Below are 26,097 nucleotides of genomic sequence, written 5' to 3'. Positions count from 1 at the left end.
TCACTCATTCCCTTTGTGACTTTGGGCAAGTCCATTCTCCTCTCTGGCCTTAGTTTCTTTATATAAGAGGGTTGGACTAACTGGCCTCCAAGGTCCCTTGCTCTATGACATCACCACATCATCTTTGAGGTGCAGTGTGGGCTAGTGGATAGAGGGATAGCCTTGGCACCAAGAAGACATAGGTTCAAATCCCACCTCAGATACATACTATCTGTGTGACCTTGGGTAAATCAACAAACCTCTCAGTGTGCCCAAGTATCTCTCTAACACAATGAGTTGTAGAGAAGGTGCCTACCTGCATCAGGAGAGGGAACTTTCTTCACCTGGAAGTGGGCCATACCAATGAAATCAAAGGTCCAGACCTTGTCCTTACTCATCTGTGAAATAGATCAGGATTCCCCTCTGCCTCTTTAGTTCACTTTTCTTCTTTGTTTTTACATTGAAGTCCTTCTATTTTTAAAGATAGATATACACACTGCATATATACACACATGTATGTGTATAAACACTGTATATATACATGTATATGTGTGTTTATATGTTTTTGTGTATATGTATATGTGCATATACACACATATCACTTTAAGGTTTGCAAAACATTTTATACATATTATCTTAATTAAGCTTCACCAAAACCCTGGGAGGGAGGTGCTATTATTATCCCCATTTTACAGATGAGGACACTAAGGCAGGCAGAGGTTAAGTGTCTTACCCAGGATCACACAGCTATCAAGTGTCTGAGGCTAGATTTGAACTCAGGTCTTCTTGACTCCAGGCTCAGAGCTCTATTCACTGTGTCACCCAAGTGCCTCTATCATAGAGATGATAATCGAACCCATGATGGCTGAGGAGACCAGCAAGAGGGAGACTGTTGAAAGATGAGAAGAGGACATGGGAGAAAGTCACGAAAGAGAATCAAATGTGTATGTAGGAGGCAGGACGTGCATTGATGATCTTGGCATGAGAAATGGAGAAGTGTGGTCAGATAAGTAGGAGGAGAACCAATAGAGAGAAGTATTACTAAAACCCAGAGGGGAAAAATGATCCAGGAGAAGGTGATCAGCAGGGTCATGTGATACAGAGAAGTCAAAGTCACATTCCAAGGACCTGGGAAGTAAATAAGAGGATAGGAAACAGAGGCAAGGAATGTAGTCAGCTTTTTCTAGGAGTTTGGCTATAAAGGGAAGAGAGACATAGGATGATAGTAGGGTAATGTTGGGAATTTTTTAAGGATGAGAACACTTTGGTTGTCGCCCATGTACAGGATTCTCATCTTCCTCATCTCCAGTTGCTGGCTTCTCTTGCATCCTTTAAGTCCCAACTAAAATCCTCGTACAAGAAGCCTTTCCCTATTCCCCCTTGATGTGAGTGCCTTCCCTCCATTGATTCTCTCCAATTTATCCTGTTTATTTCTTCTTTTGTACACAGTTGTTTGCTCTTCCTTGTGGGACCTCTGACAAGGTCCTTTGCTATTAGGTTGTGAGCTCTTGGAGGTAATGGGAGGTACCATTTTGGACTCTATTTCTATTCTCAGTACTTAGTGCAATGCCTGGCACCAGAAGGTGCTAAAGAAATGCTTGTTGACTGACTGACACACCTATGATTTCCTCAGTGTGGATATTCTCTCCAATGATACAATCATACAACTCATCCATGCTTGCCCATCCTATGGGACTCCTGTCTAAGTGCTCCCAAACTTCACTACAGGGAATTTATTCACCATGCTAAAGATCTTCATCAAGTTCTTCTGAGATTCTAAGGATACCAATGGAGCACATGGATCATCCATTGGTTATCTCTCACTCCCATCAGGTGACAGCCCATGTTATTTTTTGGCTCATTAGGTGAGAGCCACAGACCACTTAGAGCTTGGTCAAACATCCAAAACACCAAGGTTATCCACTGCATCCCAGGCCATCACCAATCATCTTGATTTTTGTCTTGCCACTGGACTTTGATGACTCTGGAAGAGAGAAGGAAAGGGAGGCTGACAACTCTGTGCAACTCTGCCTCATTTAAATCTCATTCAGACAAAAGTCAAGACATCACCCCATGATGTCATAGGTCCTCTTCAAAATGAAGGATGAACAACAACATTTTTGGTTCATACATGTCCCTGGTAATATCCATTACTTTTATTCCTCATTGAAGTTCCTCACTTGTATATGCTACATCCTACTCAGACTTGTCATGTTTCTCTCTACTCTTTCTCTGTTGACATTCATTTTTAAGTCTTTGGAAACTGGGAGTGTTCCATTACTCATAGTCATATAACAACATCCATATAAATATTTGTCAAATATTTCACAAAATCCTATGGTTGGTGCTGGAAGATGGTGGAGACAGAGGCATAGAGATGAATAAAACACAGCCCCTGACTTCAAGGAGATTATCTTCTAGTAAAAGCGGAAATAATAGATAGAGAGAAGGGGCCTAGGAGTCAGGAAAACTTTGGTCTGAGTCTTGCCTCAGACAAATACTTGACCATACAACCTTAGGTAAGTCACTTAAAAAAAAATTCAAACTTTTTCAAATGTGTGTAGATATTATTGCAATTAATAATTACAATTATTAACTAATAAAATTAATTAATAATGATTATTGTAATTAATAAAATATAAGCTCCTTTCAAAAGCATTATGGAGGGGGCAGCTAGGTGGAGCAGTGGATAGAGCAGTGGTCCTGGAGTCAGGAGGACCTGAGTTCAAATCCGGCCTCAGACACTTAACACTTACTAGCTGTATGACCCTAGGCAAGTTACTTAACCCCAATTGCCTCACCAAAAAAAAAAAAAAAAGCATTATGGAGAGAGGCATATTGGCTTAGCTGTGAGATGGTCAGTCTAGAAGTCAAGAATACCAGGGTTCATGTCCTGCCTGTGATATGGACTTTGAGATATCTTTATCTGTATCTATATGTAGGTAGATATCTATTTACATCTATCTGACTATCTACCTGTAAGTTACTTAGTCTCTCAGTGCCTCTGACACCCCTCTTGGTCTATAAATTGCAGAGTAGGTACTGCTTTGTATCATTAGAGGGAATTTCCTTACCAGGAGTTCCCTATAACAAAGAATCACAGGTCTGGTGCAAAATAGTAAAAATAAATAAAAAGTGTTACTGAATTCATAATAGCATTTTCTCATAATGTATTTTCTCTATCAACAGATGCTAATAGAGTAAGTGCTATGTGAAAGTCCATGATTTTTTTTAATGCTTAGAGGCAGAGGAGAATCCTGATCTATTTCACAGATGAATAAGGATAAGGCCTGGACCTTTGATTTCATTGGTATGACGCAGTTCCAGGTGAAGAAAGTTCTCTCTCCTGATGCAGGTAGGCACCTTCTCTACAACTTATTGTCTTAGAGAGATACCTGGGAACAGTGAGAGGCTTGTTGATTTACCCAAGGTCACACAAATAGTATGTATCCGAGGTGGGATGTGAACCTATGTCTTCTTGGTGCCAACTAACTACTCTGCCTTTTGGGAAATGGCTAAACAAATGGTGGTAGATGAATGGAATATTATCGTGTTGCAAAAAAATGACCAATATGAGGGATTCAGAGAAATATGGGAAGGCATATGTATGGATACTTCCGAAGTCAGCAGAATCAAGAAAACAACTTACATAATGACTTCCACAATGTAAACAGAAACAACATTAAAACATAACAATGCTGTGTAATTTAACTGCCAAGATTGGATTTAAGAGATGAGACAACACACTTCCCTGCTTTTGTTGAAAAGGTCGAGGGACTATGGCTACAGCTATTACTTATGGTGTCAGACATGGCCTTCGTGCTGGCTAGTTTTGATGAAATATTTGATTTTCAATTTCATTTTTTGTTACAAAGGAAGGGAGGGGTGCATATTCAAAAATCAATGTTATATAAATAAAAGGAAGAAGTATCAAAAAACTTTTAAAAATTTATTTAAAATTTATTTGTTTGTTTATTTTTTAGTGGAAGAGGGTCCTCAGACTCATAAAGGTTGGGAACTACTATTGTTGTTTAGTCATTTTTCAGTTGTGTCCAATTTTATGATTCCATTTGGGGTTTTCTTGTCAAAAGTACAAGAGCAGTTTGCCATTTCCTTCTCCAGCTCATTTTACGGATGAGGAAACTGAAGCCAACAGGGTTAAATGACTTGCCCAGGATCACACAGCTAGTGTCTGAGGTCAAACTTAAACTCAGGAAGATGTCTTCCTGATCCCAGGACTGGCCCTATCCATTAAACCACCTAATTACCCCATGCCAGATAAAAGTCCTGGCAGGAAAGAGTAGCACACAGTGGAGTTTGGTCCAGCCTCATATTCATTCATTCGTTCGTTCATTTGTTCATTAATTAGTTAATTAATTAATTAATTCATGCATTCATTCAATAAGCATTATACCTACCTCTTAGGGATGATTTTGAATCCCACTTCCCCTTTTGGGATAGCCCTAGTACTTCCTGCCCAAATCAGCAAGCTCTGGACCTCTGCTCAAGTCCAACTTAAGTTTCCCTTAGCTCAGCCAAGGCAATCCATATAAGGTGGAGGTGATTTTTGCTTATGCACCTGTCAACTTCTAACACTTTCCATGCACGCTCCTTGAATGCCATGGATGGGACAGGGCAAGGTTTCCTTCAGTCTTAGATCTTTCTTTTTTCTTTTTCTTTTTTTGTAGGGCAATGGGGGTTAAGTGACTTGCCCGAGGTCACCCAGCTAGTGAGTGTCAAGTGTCTGCGGCTGGATTTGAACTCAGGTCCTCCTGAATCCAGGGCTGGTGTTTTATCCACTGCACCACCTAGCTGCCCCCATTCTTAGATCTTTCAACAAGTAATGATAATCAGGATTTTATAGCCGATGTCCAAAGGGAGGACTGACACAAAGACAACACCACAGGATGGGGATTGCTGACTGCAGGCCTTCTGAGGGTGCCACGAGAAGGAAGGAAAAGTGACAATTCTTCTGAACTCAAACCAGCCCTTTACTAATGAGAACCTTCTGTATGCTGGGCATGGTGATGATGAAAAATATGGCCCAGAACATCAGGAAACTCACAGTTCTGCTGGGGGGAAAACCAGGGAGGGGTTTGCTGGGGCCAAGTTTCACCTGCTCTGGGATTCTTAAATTTTCAGTGGACCGATTCAGAAATCAGCAAATGCTACAAATCAAAGCTTAATTTATTGTTTTGTTGATTGTTTGGACCTTAGAAAGCGATGGGGAAAATGTTACTAAAGCAGATTGAACTTAAAAGTGCTTCATGAGTTCATTTTTTTTTCTAGAGAGTCAACTCTTAATTTATCCACATACCTTGATGATTAGTTAATCAGTCAATAAACATTTAACAAGCACTTGTTGTTCGTTCTTTGTTCTGGAAGAGGACCATGCCATTGGGGTGATGTCATGACTTTCAATGAATTGGATTTAAGTGAGGGAAAGCTGTGCAAGGTCACCAACCTCACTCTCTCCTCCAGAACCATCTGGGTCCAGTGGCGTGATATACATGTGGAGGTGGCCCCAGACATTTTAAAGCAATTGGGGTTAAGTGACTTGCTCAGGGTCACATAGCTGAGCATCACACAGTGTCTAAAGTGAGATTTCAGGGCCCATGCTCTATCCACTCCATCTCTATCAAGCACCCCGAAAGGTGCTAAGTCCTAGGGCTACAAAGAAAGACAAAAGGCGATCCCTGCCCTCTGGGAGTTTACAATCTAATGGGGAAGACAACACATAAATAGAAGCTGAAAAGGTGGGGGAGGGGTGGGGAAAGTGAAGGAAGAGTACCTTCTGGGAATAAAGAAGTCCCGATGCCAGGTGGGAAATGATGAGGTGTCTGTCTGCCGGAGGCCAGACCATAAATAGAGGATCTACGAGGAGGCCTCTGGTGTCCGTCTTCTACCCTCTCCAAGCAGAGAGAGAGGGTGGGGCTCAAAGGTCCGGAGGCTCAGAATGGGTAGGAGTTTCAGAAGTAATTTGTTCTTTGCCGGAGAATGAGTTTCTGCAGACCGTGGTGAAGGCGGTGAACAGCCAGGTGGAAAGTGATTAGGTGGTGTCCTGGGTTTCCCCTTACCCCTCCCTCCTTAAATAACAGATCTGGTATGAGATCTTCAATTTTCACCCTCCACCCTTTTATACACGTAGATAAACTAATAGTTGGAAGGGACCTTTGAGGGTTTGTTTAGTTCCACCCCTGCCCCTCCCCCCCTTTTACAGATGAGGAAACTAGTGTGTAGAAAGGGTTTAAGTGACTTATTGACCTTACACAGGTAGTAAGTGATGCTACCAAGATTCGGGACCTCTTGGGATCGCAAACCAGCACTGCTGGATTCTAAACTCGGTCCTTTCTATGGCACTGAATACAGCGAACAATTTTTAAAAAAGACAAAATATCATAAAGTGCCCCCAAAGCTATTAATGCTACAGGTACCCTCGAAGGCCGAAGACAGGCGTTGCCTGAAATTGTCTGGGCAGGCTTCCCAGAGAAGGTGAGTGTTGAAGGACGGGTGGGCTGAGGAGGGTCACAGTGCTCAGAGCTCTTTGGAAGAACCAGAATAATTGTTTGCTGCCTTTGGCAAAATCTCCACCACCTGTACTGTGCAACACCAGCCAGACTCCAACCCAGCCAGGAATGTTTGCTCTGGACTTGACTTTTATTCACCTGACCCCTGGCCAGCCAGTTACCTGAGTCGGAGGAGCCCAGTAGGAATCTTGGCATTTATACCTGAGATAGGAGTGCTGTACACATTGGCTCATTTGGAATTTCAGCCTAAGATGGGAGGAGTGAGGGGAGGCACCTCAAAACCCAGCCCAGGACCACGATTTTGCCTCTGCCTGTGACTCTACAGCTTTTTTGGGTGACTTGGCTGTGGGGCTAGCAGATGGATGATCCAAAACTTCAGAGTCCGTCATAAGTTTTTGGTGGTAAGTAAATTCACCTTCCACATTTTGTTTGACCCCATCTGTAGTCAGTATTGGTTTGTATTCCCCTGGCTGGGCAGGGAAGAAGCTGTCTTCAATTAAAAAATTGGCTGAAGTCAGAGAGAACCCCTCACCCCCACCCTTCCATGTTTGACCCTCCCCCTAGGTAACCAGGAGATGATGATATTTGATGAAATGGATTGAATTCTCAAATGATAAAGAGCGTATTTATGAGGAGGGACCCAGAGAGATCCTGGGTGCACATCCAGGAAGGTAAATGTGTCCCCCACCGCATCTCTGGCTTATGAAACGAGGGCAGTATTCCAGTGCTCTCATGGAAAATCTAACCCTCTTGCCGCTAAAAAGCTGGAGCCAATTCCTCAGGCCCCACACAGTTGATGTCACTCAATCGTGTCTCCTGATCATGCCATCTCCCTCCCCACCCCCACCCCCACTCCAGCTGGCTTGTGTCAGGGAAACACCAGGCATCAGAGAAGCTAGTTTCCACACACTTGGAGTCATCTTATCATGTGTGGGACAGAGCGCAAACACTCCAGTTTTTGCATTGGAAAATTGGAAACTGTTTTAGTTGCTGTCCTCCCCCCAACCCCGTTCCTTTCCCCCACACCTCAGCATATGGGATAGATTAGTTGATCATCTGGTTCCTTTCCTTGATTTATTTATTTCTCACCGATATTTCATGACATGGCCTCATTTAAGCCTAAGAGCTTGTTTACAATGGAAGCAGGACAATGGCTTTGTGGGAATCCATGAATCCTTTCCAGGACAAATAACTCGTGGTCTGGGGACCTGTGTTGTGGAGATATTGGAATCTGGGCTGAATAACACTGCTGAGTGGTTAAGAATTGGTTTCATTTTTGCATCCTTGCCTTTTCCTCTATCAGCTGTGGCCTTGCCCCCTTCTTGCCCCTGTTTCCCCCACCCTAACACCCACCCAGGATTTCCCTTACAGGGTTTACTCTGTAAAGACAAGGCTAACACTTGCTCCCCCTCAACCCAAAGTTTCACCCTTGCTCTTCTCACTGCCCCTTCTGGGAAAAACTCCTAATGTAACCTCAGAATCCCTTCCTTACTTGGGCCCCACTCCCATCCCTACTTGGCCAGGAGTAAACAGTTCTTTCCCTTTCAGCAGCTAGAGAAACCAAGGGGCCAAGGAGGTTTTGTGAGTCAGCTCAGGGTACAGAAAAAGGCAGAAAGTCTGTGATTCATTGCTCAGAGCCTCCCAACCCAACATATGGTTCCATTGATGGGTGGCCTCAGGGGAAGAGGAGTGGTTGCATGGGAAGAGACACAGCTGTGTCAGGTGCAAAGGCATTATGATATGATAGGGGCATCTAGGTAGTCCAATGGATAGAGCACTGGACCTGGAGTCAGGAAGACCTGAGTTCAAATTCACCCACAGATACTTCCTAGCTCTGTTACCCTGGGCAAGTCATTTATAAATTTGTTTGCCTCAGTTTCCTCATCTGTAAAATGGGGGTAATGATAGCACCTACCTTCCAGGGTTGTTGTGAGGATCAAATGAAATAATAATGGTAAAACACTTAAGCACAGTGCAATTAAGCACATAATAAATTCCCCATGTCTCCATGTGTCCGTGTGTCTGTGTCTAGTGGTGGCAATTAGGAGCTTCTCTTTGTTTCACAATGGTCAGAGCATCGGTTATGATGATCTCATCTTTATTCTCAGGAAATAATGTGTCTCAGTCTCTGTTCCTTTTTCTCCCTGTTCTTCCAACTCTCTCCCTACAACAGACCGTAGCACTGTCATCTCTATCTGTCAATGGCTGTTAAGTCAATTGGAAGGACAACTTTTGTTGTTTAAGAATGTGATGGAGTAAAATATTTATAGCTGCTCTTTACGTGGTGGCAAAGAATTGGAAGTTGAGGGGGTGCCCATCAATTGGGGAATGGCTGGACAAGTTGTGGTATATGAATACAATGGAATACTATTGTGCTATAAGAAACGATGAGCAGGAGGAGTTCAGAGAAACCTGGAGGGTCTTGCATGGGCAGATGATGAGTGAGATGAGCAGAACTAGAAGAACATTGTACACAGTAACATCAACATTGAGTGTTGATCTACTGTGATGGACTATATTCTTCTCACCAATGCAATGGCACAGAAGAGTTCCAGGGAACTCGGGATGGAAGAGGATCTCCAAATCCAGGAAAAAAAAAAAGAACTGCTGAGTATAGTCAGTTTTCTTAACTGTAAAATGAGATAATAATAGCACCTACCTGCCAGGGTTGATATGATGATCAAATGGGACATTTGTAGTGCACTTAACATAGTTGACTGGCACATAGTAGGCCCCTAGGCTTGTTCCCTTCCCTTCCCACAGAGTATGTCATGCTTTTGGTGTCTGTGCTATAGATATCTTAGTGAAAGCCCCAAAGAACTTTATTTATTGTCAGTGTCTAGATGAGGAGTTCTTAACTCTTGGCCCATGAACACGAAAAAAATTATAACTGTATATCAACAGAATTGGTCTCCTTTGTTATTCTTTGTATTTTATTATATGAATTTAAAAACGGTATTCTGAGGAGTCAGTAGGCTTCATTAGACTGCCAAAGGGGTCCATAACACAAAAAAATGGATAAGAAGCCCTCGTCTAGATTTTCAAAAATCATGGCCAACAGAGACAAGGAAACAGAGTTTGTCTCTAGAGACATTGTATTGAAAAACATTATTAAAGTAAAAACTTTAATAAAATTATGATTTGTTATCAATATGAAAATTGTAAAATATTTTATCAATAAATGAACATGTTATATTTTATTGTATGCTTAAGATTTGTATGTCATAAAATTGTAATTAATTATTATCTTTTATTTAAATAATATTAAAAGGTGGATATCTTTATGTGGGAGTTGAGCTCAAAGATATATAATATTTTTAGCAATTACTTTGTGCCCATCATATTTTGAAAATTGTGGATTAAGGTGAGAACCTAAGAGTTACATGGTTGAGAGTAAAAACAACCCAAAAAACCCACAGAATTGATAAAGGAGATGTAGTTTTGTCCTCAAACAGAGTTGAGGTAAGGAATAGTAATATTACCTGCCTATGCTACCCAAATCTATCTGTGGCTAGACTTTGGTTATTTTAGTAGAAGAAATTATCAGTTTTATGCCTTAGTGTTTTGCTACTCTTAGTTTCCTAGTAAAATTTGCTCTTGAACTCGTCTCAAATGAACTTTGAAGAAAAAGGGACTTGTCTACACCTATATCAGGAAAGAGAATGGAGTCCAGGAAGTAATATGCTGGTACATGTTTAACAAATGATTCTACCAAAGAAAAAAAAAAGTACCCACTAACCATGTTTAAGTTTAATCTGCATTAATATTTTCTCCATCACATTCTTAAGTCTATATAATAATAAATAATAAATCAAGCTCTAATCTGTAGGCTTTGTGGATTTCTGAGATATATATAATCACACTAAAAATTTAACAATTGACACTTCCAGGAGGTTAGAGCTGGCTCTAGCACACCCCTGGATCTAAGTATTCTGGGAAGCCAGCTGTGGCAGCAGCAAAGCTTCCCACTGCCAGTTCTTAGGATGAAGCTGTGCTATATTGGAATTCTAAGAGACTTGAAAACACCACAAAAGAAAACTTGGAGGTGGGTTCGGCTAGAATTGCTGACCTTTTCCTTGATGGGATTTCCTTGGAGGGATGTACCCCCAACTCCTCTATCTTCCTAAATCCTTTTCCTCCTCCTCTTTCTCTTCATTATAGGATACGGAGTGGGATATAGAGGCAATTTCCTACAGACCAAGTTTGGTTTTTTTGTTTGTTTGTTTTTGGCAGGGCAGTGAGGGTTAAGTGACTTGCCCACTGTCACACAGCTAGTGTCAAGTGTCTGAGGCCGGCTTTGAACTCAGGTCCTTCTGAATCCAGGGCCAGTGCTTTATCCACTGCACCATCTAGCTGCCCCCAGACCAAATTTTTCAGCAAGGTGATCATGTACTCCTATCCCTGAGCTGTTATGAGTCATTTCAGTCATATCTGACTCTTCATGACCTTGTTTGGCTATATCTCTCTTCTCCTCGATGCTTTTCTCCAATGCTCACACTTTTTCATTGTATGAGAGATGACTTCCAATAGTGATTTGAGAGATTCTCCAAACAACTTCTTCAAGCTCTTAGCCATGTGGATTTCCACATGGCTTGAACTTGAACTTTCTTCTTCATCTGCTCACTCCAGAGAGAAGGGCTGTTTTGAATGCTTGTAGGCTGAGGCATGAGTCCTTTGTATCTTTTTGGAGGTTAAATAAGCACCATTATTTTGTTTGGGAACTGAGGGCTAGACCTTTACAAACTATGGTCCTTTTCCTCTCACTTCCTCTAACTGGGGCTCCTCCCTCTGCCCCAGATCTTCCAGAAGAGCATCTTATTATTTGTACCACACATACATTTCGCTAGCATTTATTAATGTATTCATATTCACAACTCTGCCTTTTTTTCCAACTGAGGCCTTCTCATACCCTCCATGTTATTTCCCCCATTCTGATTATGAAGTATCACTCAAGAAAGTTTGTAGATGGAATGCATCCCTTTTAAAAATAAGGATATTGACAATTGGTATTGTAGTTCTGAAGGTCTTTTGCAGAGTGGAGTATAAACATCAGGTTCTGAACCACTTTAGGAGTGTGAGGAGAGGCCAGTTTCAACAATAGACTCCCCAGGGGTGTAGCTGGAGTCTAGGGAACACAGAAAAGACACCATCCCTGCACATTTCTCTGGCTTCCCATATCTAGGCCAAGGAGATAAAGATGACAGAGCCACCCCCTGTGAAGAGAAGGAAAATATAGCGAGAAGAGTCAGCTTCTATAAGTTGTAAGGTAAATAGAAGGGGGTGATCAACACACTTAACAAAGGAGTAAGAGGGAACAAAGAGTCAGGGAAATGAATTATTATGACTATGTCCTTCCTTGGACTCTGATCAGCCATTACAGTAGGCCTATTCTCATTCTCCAAAAACATGTTGTAATGCTGGAGAGGTCACTGGCCTAGCAAGTCATATCTCCTTCTCTTTGAGAAACTTTGCAGAGTTAACAGGGGACAATCACATTTGAAGATATCTATGTCCACTGATATCTACATCTTTGGCTCCCACTTTCTCAAATCTTTTCCATCTATGGGCTTCAGCTCAGCTCTGTCTTCTACAAGAGTCTATTCATAAACTCTTAGGTAACTAGTCTGTTAGTTACCTTAGGTACCAACCACTTAGGTAACTAGTTAGTCCTTATTTATCTATTTCCTGAGGCTTCTCTTTTTTCTCCTTTTACCTTTAACTGTAGGTGTGAACAACTTTTTGTCCTTAAGCTTATGTATTCTCATTGCTTTTCTAGCTCTAGTGATTTTATCCATGAACACACTCACCATTCTTCCCATTATGTCCTCATGAAATAGAGGAAACATCCCTGATTTAGCTACCCCTGTTATTGCACAAGTGATCCTGAATCTTTAGCTATGTACCTTTCTTCCCAAACTCCAGATCACACTTCCAGCTGCTTATGGACATCTCTGTTCAACAAGCACCTCAAACTCAACACTTTCAAAATGAAACTCATCACCTCAGACCCTGTAACCCTCTTTCTCTTCTTAGTTTTCCTCGTATTTTGTATTTTGGATGGTACTGCTATCATCAAGACAATGGAAATACCTTCAGCATCTCCCTCGTTTTTACCCTTCACTGCCCACTGCTCACTCTCCCTTCATCGTCACCCCTGACAACTAATATTTTGATCATTTCTGTTGGTTTTAAGGAGAGATGTTCTGTCCAATGTTTCTTATATCTATATTAACTCTAGCTCTCTAGTAATATATTTTACTCTATATTGATATAATTTAGTAATTATATATGAAATGGCTCAGCTAGGGGACCCAGTGGATAGAGTTTGGAGCCTGGAGTCTGGAGAATGTGAGTTGAAATGCAGCCTCAGACACTAGCTGTGGAACCCTGGGCTAACCCAGGTTGCCTCAGATTCTTCATCTACAATGAGCTGGAGAAGGAAATGGCAAACCCCGCCAGTATCTTTGCTAAAAATTAACCCATGAAGTCATGGGTCAAGGAGACTTCCACGTGACTAATCAACTAAAAACAAAAACAAAAAATATATAGTAAAACTCCTTGATATTTCTATAACATCCTGAAATCATGTAGCATCCACAAAAGCATATCTGCTATCTGTGTCAGTGTTGCCTCATTTCCCTTTTTCTGATTTGTAAGCTAGAGTCAGGGCTGAAGAAGCCAAAGGTAGGGGTCAGTGACCTCCTTGGTACCATATGATAGCATAAGCTGCAGTGACTTTACCAAAAATAATTTCAGAGCCAGGAACCCTTAGTATAGCAGGCATAAGATGGGTTTCAACTATCAGTTTCTTGGAGATCTTGGGAGATGAAAGTCAAAAATTTTAATACAATCATTGCCTTTGTCAAACAAGCTGTTTCAATCACACATGGACACGCAGACACACATACACAGAGATGGACACAGAGATGGAGAAACATGAATATTTCTGATTTCTTTCACAACCTGGCTAATAGGGAATTATTTTGCATGACTGCTCAAGTATGCTCATGTATATTGAATTGCTTGAGTCCTTCCTTGATGTGGGAGGTGGGGGGGGGGGAAGGAGGGAGGAACACAAAGTTTTAAAAATCAAGGAAATAGGGACATAGGGATGTGGGGACACGGGGATATGTTACATGTCACCGGGGACACATCACATGGTAACATCACATGAAAACATGGTACAGGGAAACACGGTACACGATAACACAGCACACAGAAACATGGTACACAGGGATGATCTTCAATTCTTTTCCTTCTCAATCCATCCCCAGCCTCCTCCTCCTCTTCCTCACCCATCCACCCATCTCAACAATTTTAATACAATCATTGCCTTTATCAGACAAGCGGTTTCAATTACACACGGACTCTTTGACTCACATACACAGAGATGGACACAGACACGGAGGTGGAGAAACACAGACATGGATTTGCCTGTGTTCTTTTACAACCTGGCTAATATGGAAATGTTTTGCATGACTTCTCAGGTATAGCTTATATTGAATTGCTTCAGTTCTTAGTGGGGTAAGGAGGGAGGAACACAACCTTTTAGAAATCAACATGGCCATGAGGACTCAAAAACGTGCACACAGAAACAAATCACAGGAAACAGGGCACAAGGGGAAGATCTTTATTTATTTAAAAAAATTTTTTTATTAATTGTTTTTTAGTGAGGCAATTGGGGTTAAGTGACTTGCCCAGGGTCACACAGCTAGTAAGTGTTAAGTGTCTGAGACCGGATTTGAACTCAGGTCCTCCTGAATCCAGGGCCAGTGCTCTATCACTGCACCACCTAGCTGCCCAGAAGATCTTTATGAAGTGATGCAGAACAATCCTCCTCCTCCTCCTCCTCCAGCCATCTTCCTCCTTATCAATCCATCCTAGGGAGACAATGACGCATGGAGACATGCAGATATATGGAAGATCTTTATGAAGTGATGCAGAACAATGTTCCTTCTCTTCTCAATCCATCCCCCTCCTCATTCTCAATCCATCCTCCTCATCCTCATCCTTATTCCATTCTCCTCCTCATCCATCCTCCTTATCATCAATCTTCATCAAGCAATTCTCATTTTCATCCAATCACCATCATCAATCACCACCATCTTACGTTACTCTTGCCTCTTCAAAAAGTTTTTTTCACAGTTACTATTGTTAATTATTTCCCTCCATCCTGTTCCCTCTCCTATGATATTTGTTCTATTTTCTATCTTCTTTCACTCTTTCCATCCTCAAAAGTGTTTTGCTTCTGACTGTCTTCTCCCCCAATCTGCCCTCCCTTCACCCTTCCTTCCTTATCCCCTTCCCCTCCTACTTTCCTGCAGGGTTAGATTACTCTACCCAATTGAGTGTGTATATTAATCCCTCCTCGAGCCAACTCGGATGAGATTAAAGTCTTTGAGCTGAGTGTGAGGCTCATTCAATGCCCTACTCCTCCCTCATCTCTCTCCCTACTTCATAAACCCTTTCCTGCTTCTTTCATGTGTGATTTCACCCCATTCTACCTCACCAGTGCAATCCTCTCACCCCTCAATTTTGCCCTCAAGATGTCATCATGGGGCAGCTAGGTTGCACAGTGGACAAGGGGCCTTTTATTTGGGGGGCAAAAATCAAGAATAAATTCAAAATAGAAACTCCACTGTATGGCCATCATTGTTGTGGTTCAGACTTATTCAAATTTTACCCTTTTTCCAAGGACTTACAAGAACATGGTCCATACTTGGAAAACATAGCAGCAGTTCATTCCAGTGGACTCGCCAAAGCAGACCACAAATTACCCATGGGTTTTGCCAGACCCTTGAATCAAAGAGATTTTGGAACTCAAGCGAAAAGGATTCGAGTTCTGAATTTGAGAGAGACACCCAACTTGAGCCAGCAAGTTTGAGTCTAGACTTAATCTCAATGGATTCCTGAAGTAAAAAATGGGGTCCAGCTGGGGGGGGGGGCGGGTCTTCAAATCCCAGATAAACCTCCAAAATGTCAACCTGAAACTTAATAAATCAATATAATAAAATTAAGGTCTTTAATTGGTGCAGAGAAGATATAATTGGCAACACTGCCTTAGCAAGCCAGGAGTACCCAAAGGATGAGGTGGGAAAACAGGGTTTATATAGGTACAAACAACAAATAGAGCAAGTGAAATGGCTGCCCTTGGTAAAACCTTTTGTTTTACCTGGTGACAATGTTTGGTCAGCCCCAGGCAATTCACTGGTCTGAAAAAAGGAAACTAAAAGAATTCAGTCAGTTCTCAGAGAATTGAGTTTGTCAGTGGTTAACAGTTCTAAATAAGGTCAGGAAGAGCAGCTGAGAAGATTTGGCAATTAAAAGAACTCCACCCCTGGAGAGAGTTATATTAGGTTTGGAGAGTAGAGAGATCTCTAATCCTGCAACAGGGAGACTATTGGTTGATCTCAGATGTCCTAAAAACTTAAAATATAACATATATATTTAAATAGCTAGGAAGATTTCTACTACTCAAAACAACTAAAGAACCTACAAAATACTTGAAAGTATATCTATCAAAATTCATCTAGGGATGATATGAATTTAACTATATAAGAGACAGAAATAAAGACAGAATAAAATAATTGGAGAAAATTAATTGCTCAAAGGTAAAACAAGACAACATAATAAAAATGAATATACCACCTAAATTAATTTACTTATTAAGTGCTCTACCAAACTCCCAAAAGAATATTTTGTAGAGCTAGATAAATAATAGCTAGATAAATAATAATGAATGTGGAAGTACAAAAGGTCAAGAATACCAAGAGTTAATAATGGGGGAAAAAGTGGGAAGAAGTGGGTCTATCAGTACCAGATTTCAAAATGTACTTCAAAGTAATAATTATTAAAAGTATTTGGTAGGGCAGCTAGGTGGCACAGTGGATAGAGCACTGGCCCTGGATTCAGGAGGACCTGAGTTCAAATGTGGCCTGACACTTGATACTAGCTGTGTGGCCCTGGGCAAGTCACTTAATCCCAATTGCCTCACCAAAAAAAAAAAAAAAGTATTTGATATAAGAGATTGAGAGAGTTAGTTGATCAATGGAACAGATAAGATATATAAAGAACAGAAACAAATAGTAGCATCATATTTGATAACAACGACCCAAGTTACTGGTTGAAGAACTCACTATCTGGGGGGAAAAAAACTAAGAAAAACTGGATAGCAGTTTGACAAAAATTAGGTTTACACCCACAACTCCTACCATATACAAAGATAAGCTCCAAATGAATATATGTCAGATATAAGAAGTCATACCATATGACTTAGGAGCAAAGAAGAATTTACCTTTTGGATTCATAGATGGAGAAGAGTTTATGACAAAACAAGGAATAGAAGAAACACATTTAAAAATGGACAATTTTGATTATATTAAAATTTTAAAGTTTTTTCCCAAACAAATCAAATGCAAAAATTAAAAGAGAGGGGCAGCTAGGTGGCTCAGTGGATGAAGCACCAGCCCTGGATTCAGGAGGACCTGAGTTCAAATGTGGCCTGACACTTGATACTTACTAGCTGTGTGACCCTGGCCAAGTCACTTAATCCTCATTGCCCTGCAAACAAAACAAAACAAAATAAAACAAAACAAAAACCAAAGACAAAAAAATTAGAAGAGAAATGGGTCACTGGGGAAAATCTTTGAAACAAGTTTTGTTTTAATAAAACTCTCTTTTTTGGTGCTAAGGAGCTGATTTCAATATGTAAGACTCAGAACCATTTCCTAACATAAAGTCAAAAGATATAAATTGGTTGTTTGTTGTCTTTCCTTCTCAAAATTCAAGCTGCCAACACTCATAAACAAATGTTCTAAATCACTAATAATTAGAAAATGCAAATTAAGGCAACTTATACTTCTATCTCACATCTGGTAAAGATGACAATAGGGAAAAATAACAAATATTGGAGAGGTTGTGGGAAAACAGGTATACTTGTGCACTGTGTATAGAACTTCCATGTGGTCCAGCCATTCTTGAAGGCAATGTAGAAATATGCCTCCAAAGTTATCAAATTGTACGTATCCTTTGCTGCCTTTTTTTTTTTTAGTGAGGCAATTAGGGTTAAGTGACTTGCCCAGGGTGACACAGTGTTAAGTGTCTGAAGCCAGATTTGAACTCAGGTACTCCTGACTCCAGGGCTGGTGCTCTATCCACCTACCTGCCCTCTGTATGTACCCTTTGATCCCAAAACCAAAACCAAAGAGGAAAAGGTTCTACCATGTACAGTAGCTCTTTTTGTGTCAGACAGATATTGGAAAATAAGAGGAAATCCTACTGGGAAATGGCTAAACTTGACACTTGAATGATATTACAAGAATGTAATATGGTTATACCATAAGATGGTTATTAAATTATTATTATTACCATTTAATGGCCAGTTTTAGAATAAACTGGGAAGATCTTTATGAAGTGATGCAGAGCAATCCTCCTCATCCTCATCAATCCATCTCCGGACTCAGGTGTCTGTATCTCTCTGGACCCAGGGATTATGTCTGGATAGCTAGAGGTTTACACAGCCCTACTTCCCATGGGGCAGGGAGAAAATATACGGAGGGATTCCCCTCTGGGATGCAATTTAAACAATTAGGCTTAATTTGACTTTACAGGCCCGAAAAAGAAAAGCACAGTCTTTTCTTTTCACAGTCACACTACCTGGCCATAATATCAGTTGGAACCCCAAGAATTTTGGCCATTAAACAGGACCCTAAATTATAACACCATTTTGCAGTTGGACTTACCCTGCAGGCACAAGGGAAAATTCACAGACATTCTATATAAGGCTGAAGGTTTTGTTGGCCTTAAGTTTGAATTCAGAGTTGAGGGAACCACGCAGAACAACAAAAATAACAACAAAAAAGCCTATCCCCTTCAGAGGATTCCTCTGTTGTCAGGAAGCCTTGGCCTGTGGGACTGGCTGGCAGTCAATTCTATCTCTCCTCACTCCTTTTTCTCCTCCCTGCTCTCTCTTACACCCAGAGTGGGCTCCAGTAATGTAGACAGGAACCTTAGCATTGGGAATGCTGTCTTACAGGTGTTTGTTTGTGTGTGTTATTGTGTTATGTATCTGTCAAGTGTTGCACTTGTGTGTCTGGATGGAATGTTTTTTGCTTTAAACTGATAAAGCTAATTCTAATATCCTCTTACCTTCCCATTCTCTGGCCAGGCTGGTGTCTCTTCCTTGTGTTCTCTGTGTCTCCCTGTGTCCTTATCTCCCATATCTCCATATGTCTGTGTCTTCCATGTCTCCTCCATGTGTCCTTCATGTCCTTGTGTCCCTGTGTCTCTGTGTCTCCATGTGTCCATGTCGATGTGTCTCCCCCATGTCTCCTCCGTGTGTCCTCCATGTGTTCTCTGTGTTCTCCATGTCTCCATGTGTCCTCCCTGTCTCCATGTCTCTGCGTGTCCCCAGTGTGTCCTCCGTGTCTCCGTGTCCGTGTGTCCATGTGTCCATATCTCTGTGTCTCCGTTGTGAGTGAAATTTCCCCTACCCCTTAGATATAGACTGATTTTCATACGGGATAGATTGTAAATGCTGTCATATAGAATAAACTGTAACTGCTTTGTCTTCTCATACATTAAGCATTCTCCTTTAAACCTTTTCCTTCATTGTACTTAGAAATTTTCGTGACAGTTTTGGTGACCATGATGTGATTTTGCAAAAATTCTGTCCTTTGGTTTCCTACTTTTCAACTCAGGACTCTGAGCTCAACCCTGGGGATATTTCCCCTCAGTCCCTTCTTGAAGGAGAGAGACCCGAAGCAGATTCTTGCTCGATCGAACTGAAACATCTTCCAAGCTGTGTGAATATTTTTTTTTCCAAGAGAAATAACTTTATTTGCAAAAAACAAGGTAAAGATAATGTTCAGTTTTCTTTTTACAGTGATACAATGTCACATTTCCACACGTATCCTGACAGCAGTTAACGGATCATCTCGTTTTCCAGTTCCTAACTTCTGGAACAGATCCAGGTGGAATACTCCTTTCACTCTGCCAAGTTTCTTTGCCATGACAGCACGAGAAAGAGCCTGCCACCTGAGGCTATGGATGAGACTTCTGCATACAGCACTGTCCTGATGTCCCAAGGTTAGGTGGCCAGAGCCTGCAAACAGCAGCAAACAGCCTCACACCATGCCTTTACCCAGTCTCCTTTAGGCAGCTCTCAAAAAGACCTTTTCTGGAGAAGCTGCCGGTTAATGCAAAGCAGGAAAGCTGTGTTGAAGCCATGACCTTCTCCTCAGCCCGGTGCAGCACCAGTCAGCATTTCCCTGTGGCACTTTCAGGTCACATACATTGAGAAAAGGAAACCCGGAAGCCTGGGCGGCTGATCAACACAGCGTCCTCCATCACCAGCCGGTCAGGGCGGCATCCCGGCCAAGGCCAGCTTGAGGCCGTAGGGGACATGGCGGCCGCGGGGCCTCGCTCTCAGCCACACACGGCCCTGCGGGAAAGAAGCAACCATGAGGGGGGAGCTTCGGCGCCGATCACTCGGGCTCGGGGTGCTGGGGACGCACGGGCTCATGCTCAGAAAGTTCTGGTCCTCACAGAGAATCAGCACAGGTCTGTGAAAGGTCTCATCACAGAGATGTGAATATTTTCAAGCTGCAGATTAAGACACTTATTTCCTTCTCTCTTTTTCTTTTTTTTTTCTGCCTTCTGATACTAAGTAATTTTAAAAATTGAATTTAAAAATCAGAAAGCTAGCTGTAAATTATTCTCCATGGTTCCTAAAGAGCTGTTTCAATTTAAAAAAGAACTTCTAGGGGCAGCTAGGTGGCACAGTGGATAGAGCACCGGCCCTGGATTCAGGAGGATCTGAGTTCAAATTCGACCTCAGACACTTAACACTTACCAGCTGTGTGACCCTGGGCAAGTCACTTAATCCCAATAGCCTTGCAAAACAAACAAACAAACAAAAACCAAAAACCAAAACAAAACAAAAAAAGAACTTCTGCTTATTGTGTTGCCTACTAGGTTTGTGAGAGTTCTCCTTTTTAAACTGTGCAATCATTGACTTTCTATTAGGAGAATCATTTATGATTTTAGTTTTTCAAAATATAAGGAGATAATAATTGGTAATATTTCTAAATTGAAATTTGTATTAGAATTATTTATAATTTTATCTTGTAAGAAGGGGAAATAAATTTAGATAATTAGAGATTCAAAATTGTTTAAAGGGTAATAATTGGCATACCAAAAATTGTAAAAAAAAAAAAAAAAGAAAGAAAAGAAAGGAAGAAGAAGAAGAAAGAAGCAAGAAGCCCAGAGACCTGGTTAGCAGTTGTGTTAACTGTTAGGTTCAAATGGAGGTAATTAGGTGTGAAAAGGGACCCAGAGGCTTAGGTTAGCATTTGTAGTTGAGCTAACCATTAGGCCTAAGTAATCTGAACACCAGAGTGTGTAATAAAGACATCTGATCTGGTTTTGTTTGCCTTGTACAAGCCAAATTGGTCTCTGTTCTCTGTGTGAACACCAGGGGAACTAGGCTAAGTAGAATATCAATTCCTAAAGATTCTCCATTAGATAAATTTTTAGAGAAATTAGATAAGGGGGAACTAACTGTAGGCAAAGAAATAAGTAGAAACTGTCATCAGATATTGTTTTTAATTGGTCTAAAAATCTTAGGAACCTCTGAAAATTGGAACTTTTGATCTTTATATTCTAGATAAGTTAGAAAACTTCTTAGAAAAATGGGAAAATTGGGAATAGTTAGAATATTTAGTTTGTTGGAAAATGTAATCTACTTTGCTTTTTGAAGAAATCAGACCAAAAAAGGAGTCTGTTTCTCTTTATCCAGTAGTTAATATACCATCAGGTCTTCTTTCTCATTTTAAACCTGAAGGGGAAGACTGGGCATGTCCCAACATGCCTCAGAATGCCCTAACATGTCCTAACCTGATAGAGACATTTCTTCAGTCTCTACTGTTTTCTTTAATAGCAGACATGAAGAAATTAAGAGATTCTATAGATTATTTGATTAGAAGAATAGAGCTTTTCTCAGACCAGAGAACTACAGTAAATTTCAAGAGACAACACAGGAATAAGATGAGACCCCTATGAGGTATAGATTGTGAAAAAAAAGAATGCTAGAAGATTTGCTGGGCTGGACCCTATAAATTCTAGGGATGCTATACAAAATGCTATCTTTGAAGTAGGGAATACACAGTCCAAAGGGAAGAGTCCTGCTTTTAAGGCAACAACACCATTTTTGTTGTTCATCCTCCGTTTTTGAAGAGGATCACGGGTGATATCCCTTGTGCCTGCAGGGTAAGTTCAATTGCAAGATGGTGTTATAATTTAGGGTCCTGTTTAATGGCCAAAATTATTGGGGTTCCAACTGATATTATGGCCAGGCAGTGTGATTGTGAAAAGAAAAGACTGTGCTTTTTCTTTTTCAGGTCTATAAGGTCAAATTAAGCCTAATTGATGTCTTGATTTTCAAGTGAATTGAACATGAGGCAGAGTGGCACAAAGTCATCAGTGTCACTCCCTGTTCGTGAGTCATCGAAGTTTAGTAGTTTAGTAGCAGCACAAAAGTCAAGACAACTGGTGATGGCTTTGGATGCATCGGATGACTTGTTGTCTTTCATGTCTGACCAAGCTCTAAGTGTTCCCCTAAGGAACTTTACCATCTACGTGAAACCTTTAGAGGTCTCCCAGACCAAGATTGAGGTAGCAGTGAAGAGGTTGTGAATTCCAGGCATGGGAGACCGAGTACAGTGTATGGAAAAAAAAGAGAGAAGGCCCATGTGGTTGGATTGCAGAGTTCTAGATAGGAAGTAATGTCCAATGAGTTGGGAAAGATAGTTGAGGCCAAGTAATAAAAGACTTTATAAACTAAACAGAAGGCTTTATATTTTATCCTAGAGGTAACAGGAAGCTACTGGAATTGATTAGGAGAATCACATGGCCAAGTCTGCATTTAAGGAAAATCACTTTAGCAGCAGTGTGTGTGATGGCCTGGAGTAGGGGAGAGACTTGAAGCAGGGAGACCAACCAGAAGGTTGTAGGCAAGTCAATCTATAAGCATTTTTAAACACCAGGTGCAGGCACTGTGCTAAGCACTGAAGATACAAAGATACTGAAGAAAGGCAAAAACAGTCCCTAATCTCAAGGAGCTCCCAATATAACATGGGAGACACATAGACTACTTTGTACAAACCAGATAGATACAGAATAAATTGGAGATGATCTCAGAGAATGCTAGTCCCACTTAAAGCTAGTGGGACCAAGAAAAGATTCTTGGATTTTAGTTGGGACCCAAAGAAAACTATGGAAACCAAGAGGTAGAAATAAGGAGGGAGAGGTTTCTGGACATGGAGGACAGCTGGTGAAAATGCAGAGGGCTGGGAGGTGGAATGTCTGGTACAAGAAATAGCAGCAAGGCCAGTGTACCTAGAGGAGAATAACTGAACCAAGGCAGTAGTTGTGTGAGTAAAGTGCAGGCATTGTATGCCCAAGATGTGGCCCTTTCCCTCAAGGAGCTTAGAATCTTATGGAGAAGATAGCACAGTGATGGATAGATAGTATGAGACAAATTAGGATATAACTAAAGGAAAAATAAAACCCTGTGAGAACATCTGGGGGGAGCTCACTTCCCACCAGGGGACGATCAAGGAAGGCTTTATGTAAGATGCAGCATGTAAACCGGGCCTTGGGTTAGAACCTCCCTGAGGAGGCAGTGAACCCTGCAGGGCATTTAAAGGTGACAGCTAATGCCTCACAGATAGAATCAGGATTTTAAATGACCTTGATGGTCTGAAAGCAATGAAGTGAAACTTAATGGTGATAAAAGTGAAGTTTGGAGCTTAGGTTCAAATCATCAAAAACAGGATGGGGATGACCAGACTCGATAGCAGTTAAGGTGAAAAAGACCTAGAAATATATCTTTAGAAACAGCTCTTCTCTTATGACTGATGGGAATTGCAGGCTATATGCTCCTAAGTTCAATATGAGCTTAATAGCACACCATGACTAGAAAACAAACAGAAAACCTAATGTGATATTAGGCTGAAATATTAATAGAAGCACATTTTTCAGGATGAGAAAAGAAACAGTGCTACTATACTGTAGTTTGTGTTCATCAGACCACATCTAGGCACTTTATTTTAGAAAAGGACATTGATCATTTGGGACAGGATCATAGGTTGAGAGCTTGGAGGCTAAATTCAACACCCTCATTTTCCAGATGAGGAAACTGAGGCCCAGGGAGGTTAAGTGACTTGTCCAAAGTCATTCAGGTAACAAATGTCAAAGGTGGGATTTGAATTCGGGTCTTCTGACTCCAGAGTCAGTGTGTTTTCCATTGTACCACATTGTGTTCTATTACATCCAGAACTGGGGACCATGATAGTGAAGGGTATGGAAATGTATTATATTTGGAATGTTTGAAGGAAGGGAGGATGTTCTGCTTTGGAAAAGGAAAAAAAATAGGGGACCCATGAAAGCAAACCCAAATGTTTTGGAAGTCTTTCCTGTGAAAGAGAGCTAGGATGGGTTCTGTATCAGTCCAGAGAGAAAAACTAGGAAGTCACAGGGAGGCAAATTTTAGCTTAGTCTAGGACCTTTCTAATTTTTGCACTTTCCAACAGTGAATAAATAAGCTGCCTAGGGAGATAGTGAGCCCCACATCACCGAAGTATTTAAGAAGGGCCTGAATGTTCTATATTTGCAAAGTGCTATATAACTTTAAACTATGAGTGTTACCATATGTAACATGTATAGAATTGGGTTGGAAGAGGGAGACCCTGGAGAAAGGTGGGCAATTAGGCCAGTGTTGTAATAGTCCAGGCAGATGGCCTGGTCAAGAGTGGTGGCAATAAGAATGGAGAATTCATGGCAATAGGAATGGAGAATTCAATAAGCACGAAAAGAAGTGAATGGTGAATATAGGTGGTATCTTAAAGAAAAAATACAGGAGGAGACCCCTTAAAATCAGAAGAAAAAAAGCGATGAGTGCTTTTTGTTCCTGATGCCCACAAATCTTGCAAGCAAATCAAGTGACAGAAGTAGCCATGAGCAATGGATCAGACCTGAGTAGGTAAAGAGCTGAGGGGCTGGTTAAATAAAGGGAGAGCCTTGGAAAGGATGGTGGGTGTGGGGGCGAGGGGAGAGGGAGGAGCAGTTTCACAGAGCAGTCACCCCTTTCCCCCAAGAAATGCCATCCTGGGGATCCCCACTCATGTGTTGTGCAACAGGGCAAGAGGGGCTGGCCTGCTGATGCAGTGTATGCTGTGTACTCCGGGGCTTTGAGACCCAAGTGGGCAGCTGTTTCCTTCTCAGCTCAGCCTGACCTCAGCAGTTTGGAAGGAGTTGCTCTCTCACTCCCTCATTCTCTCTCCCCAAAAGGGGTGTTAACTAATCATATGCAGACATCTTCTCCAGAGCCTCACACACCATCCAGCTGGAAAGCAGGGAGCCAGGAGTGCAGGACTGGGACAGGGGAAGCTTTTCTGAGAGGATCGAGGCTTCCTTCTATCCCCCCCCCATCCCTCCCCTTGATGGAGTTCCGCTGGACAAGAGGGACTGGGGTGGGTGTGCGGGGACCCTCTCAGCTCCGGAGAGCCTTCAGTGAGCATATCAAGGATTCCACCAGCAGAGCCTGGGAGGTGTTCTGGAAGAGGGCAAGGGAGCGGAGGCTAACAGGTCAGTCTGGTGACCAGTGGGGGCAGGGAGGAAGGGGGTAGGAGGAGGGCTTCCCCGTAGAGGCTTCAGAGTTGAGTGGCTCATGGTCTGTTGAGGTTGTTCCACATAGGAGGGAAAAGCGGCACCCCTCAGATCTATTGAACATACCCTCTAATCCTAACACCTGATCACAATGCTCTGATCTTTCAGAACTAAAATTCTAGAAGAAGCTCAGGTAGGGTTTAACTTTAGACTGGGTGAGCAGATGGGCAAAGGGAATTTCCCGTGGTAAGAGTGGGATGGGCAAAGTGGTAGATGTTTATCATTTGGAAATAGGGGAAGAGAGAGCCTTGGAGAGAGAGAGAGAGAGAGAGAGAGCGCGAGAGCTTCTTAAGCCAACCGGGATGATCCTTAGGGGCCCAGGCCCTGGACTGGGAGAGGGTTTTAGCCTAGGACTGGCAGTGTGGAGTAGCAGAAAGACTACTATCTATTGTGTCAGAAGACAGCTTTAAGGTCTTGGCTCTCTAGGTGACCTTGTTCCAGTCACTTAAATTTCTTGGGCTTCAGTCTCCAGAAGTTGGACTAAATGACCTCTGAATTCTCTACCCTCTGGCTCTGGCCTGTGACAGGTACCTGCTGTTTCTTCTTCCTTCCCACTCTCAGTAAAGAGAAAAGAAGGGTCAGTTCCCTGGCGGGAGCTCTGGGAATGTTGGGGCCAGCACTGAGGGCCAAATTCTGAGCAGGCAGGCAGCAAAGAAACATGAGAGAATTGGGGCTCAGGTTCCTCGGGCCACCCTTTTTCTGGAACTTAGAGGAGGCTGGAGAGGTTACATAATATGCAGTGTGCTGACCCTCTGGGCCAGACGTCAGTGTGGTCCCTGGGCCTCTCTGTCCGGGAAAAGATACCTGGCCTCCTCCAGGCGGTTGCTACAACAAAACCTAGAAACAAAACGTAAGCAGTGCAAGA

At 41.8% G+C, this 26,097-nt stretch overlaps 1 protein-coding gene across 1 annotated transcript in view; it reads left to right on the top strand.

The window, feature by feature from the left end:
* The first annotated feature begins 24,917 nt into the window (after positions 1-24,917).
* Positions 24,918-26,097, top strand: part of LOC122744570 (rho GTPase-activating protein 7-like) — a 119,749-nt gene continuing 118,569 nt past the window's right edge. The window contains exon 1 of the mRNA XM_043990102.1: positions 24,918-25,151. Within this exon, the coding sequence (XP_043846037.1) occupies positions 25,007-25,151 (145 nt within the window). The 5' untranslated portion in view covers positions 24,918-25,006. The remainder of the gene's footprint in view (positions 25,152-26,097) is intronic.

This window comes from Dromiciops gliroides, chromosome 2, assembly GCF_019393635.1.
Source record: "Dromiciops gliroides isolate mDroGli1 chromosome 2, mDroGli1.pri, whole genome shotgun sequence".
NCBI lineage: Eukaryota > Metazoa > Chordata > Mammalia > Microbiotheria > Microbiotheriidae > Dromiciops > Dromiciops gliroides.
Note: the sequence above shows the minus strand (reverse complement) of the source record. Positions and strands in the feature narration are given on the sequence as shown.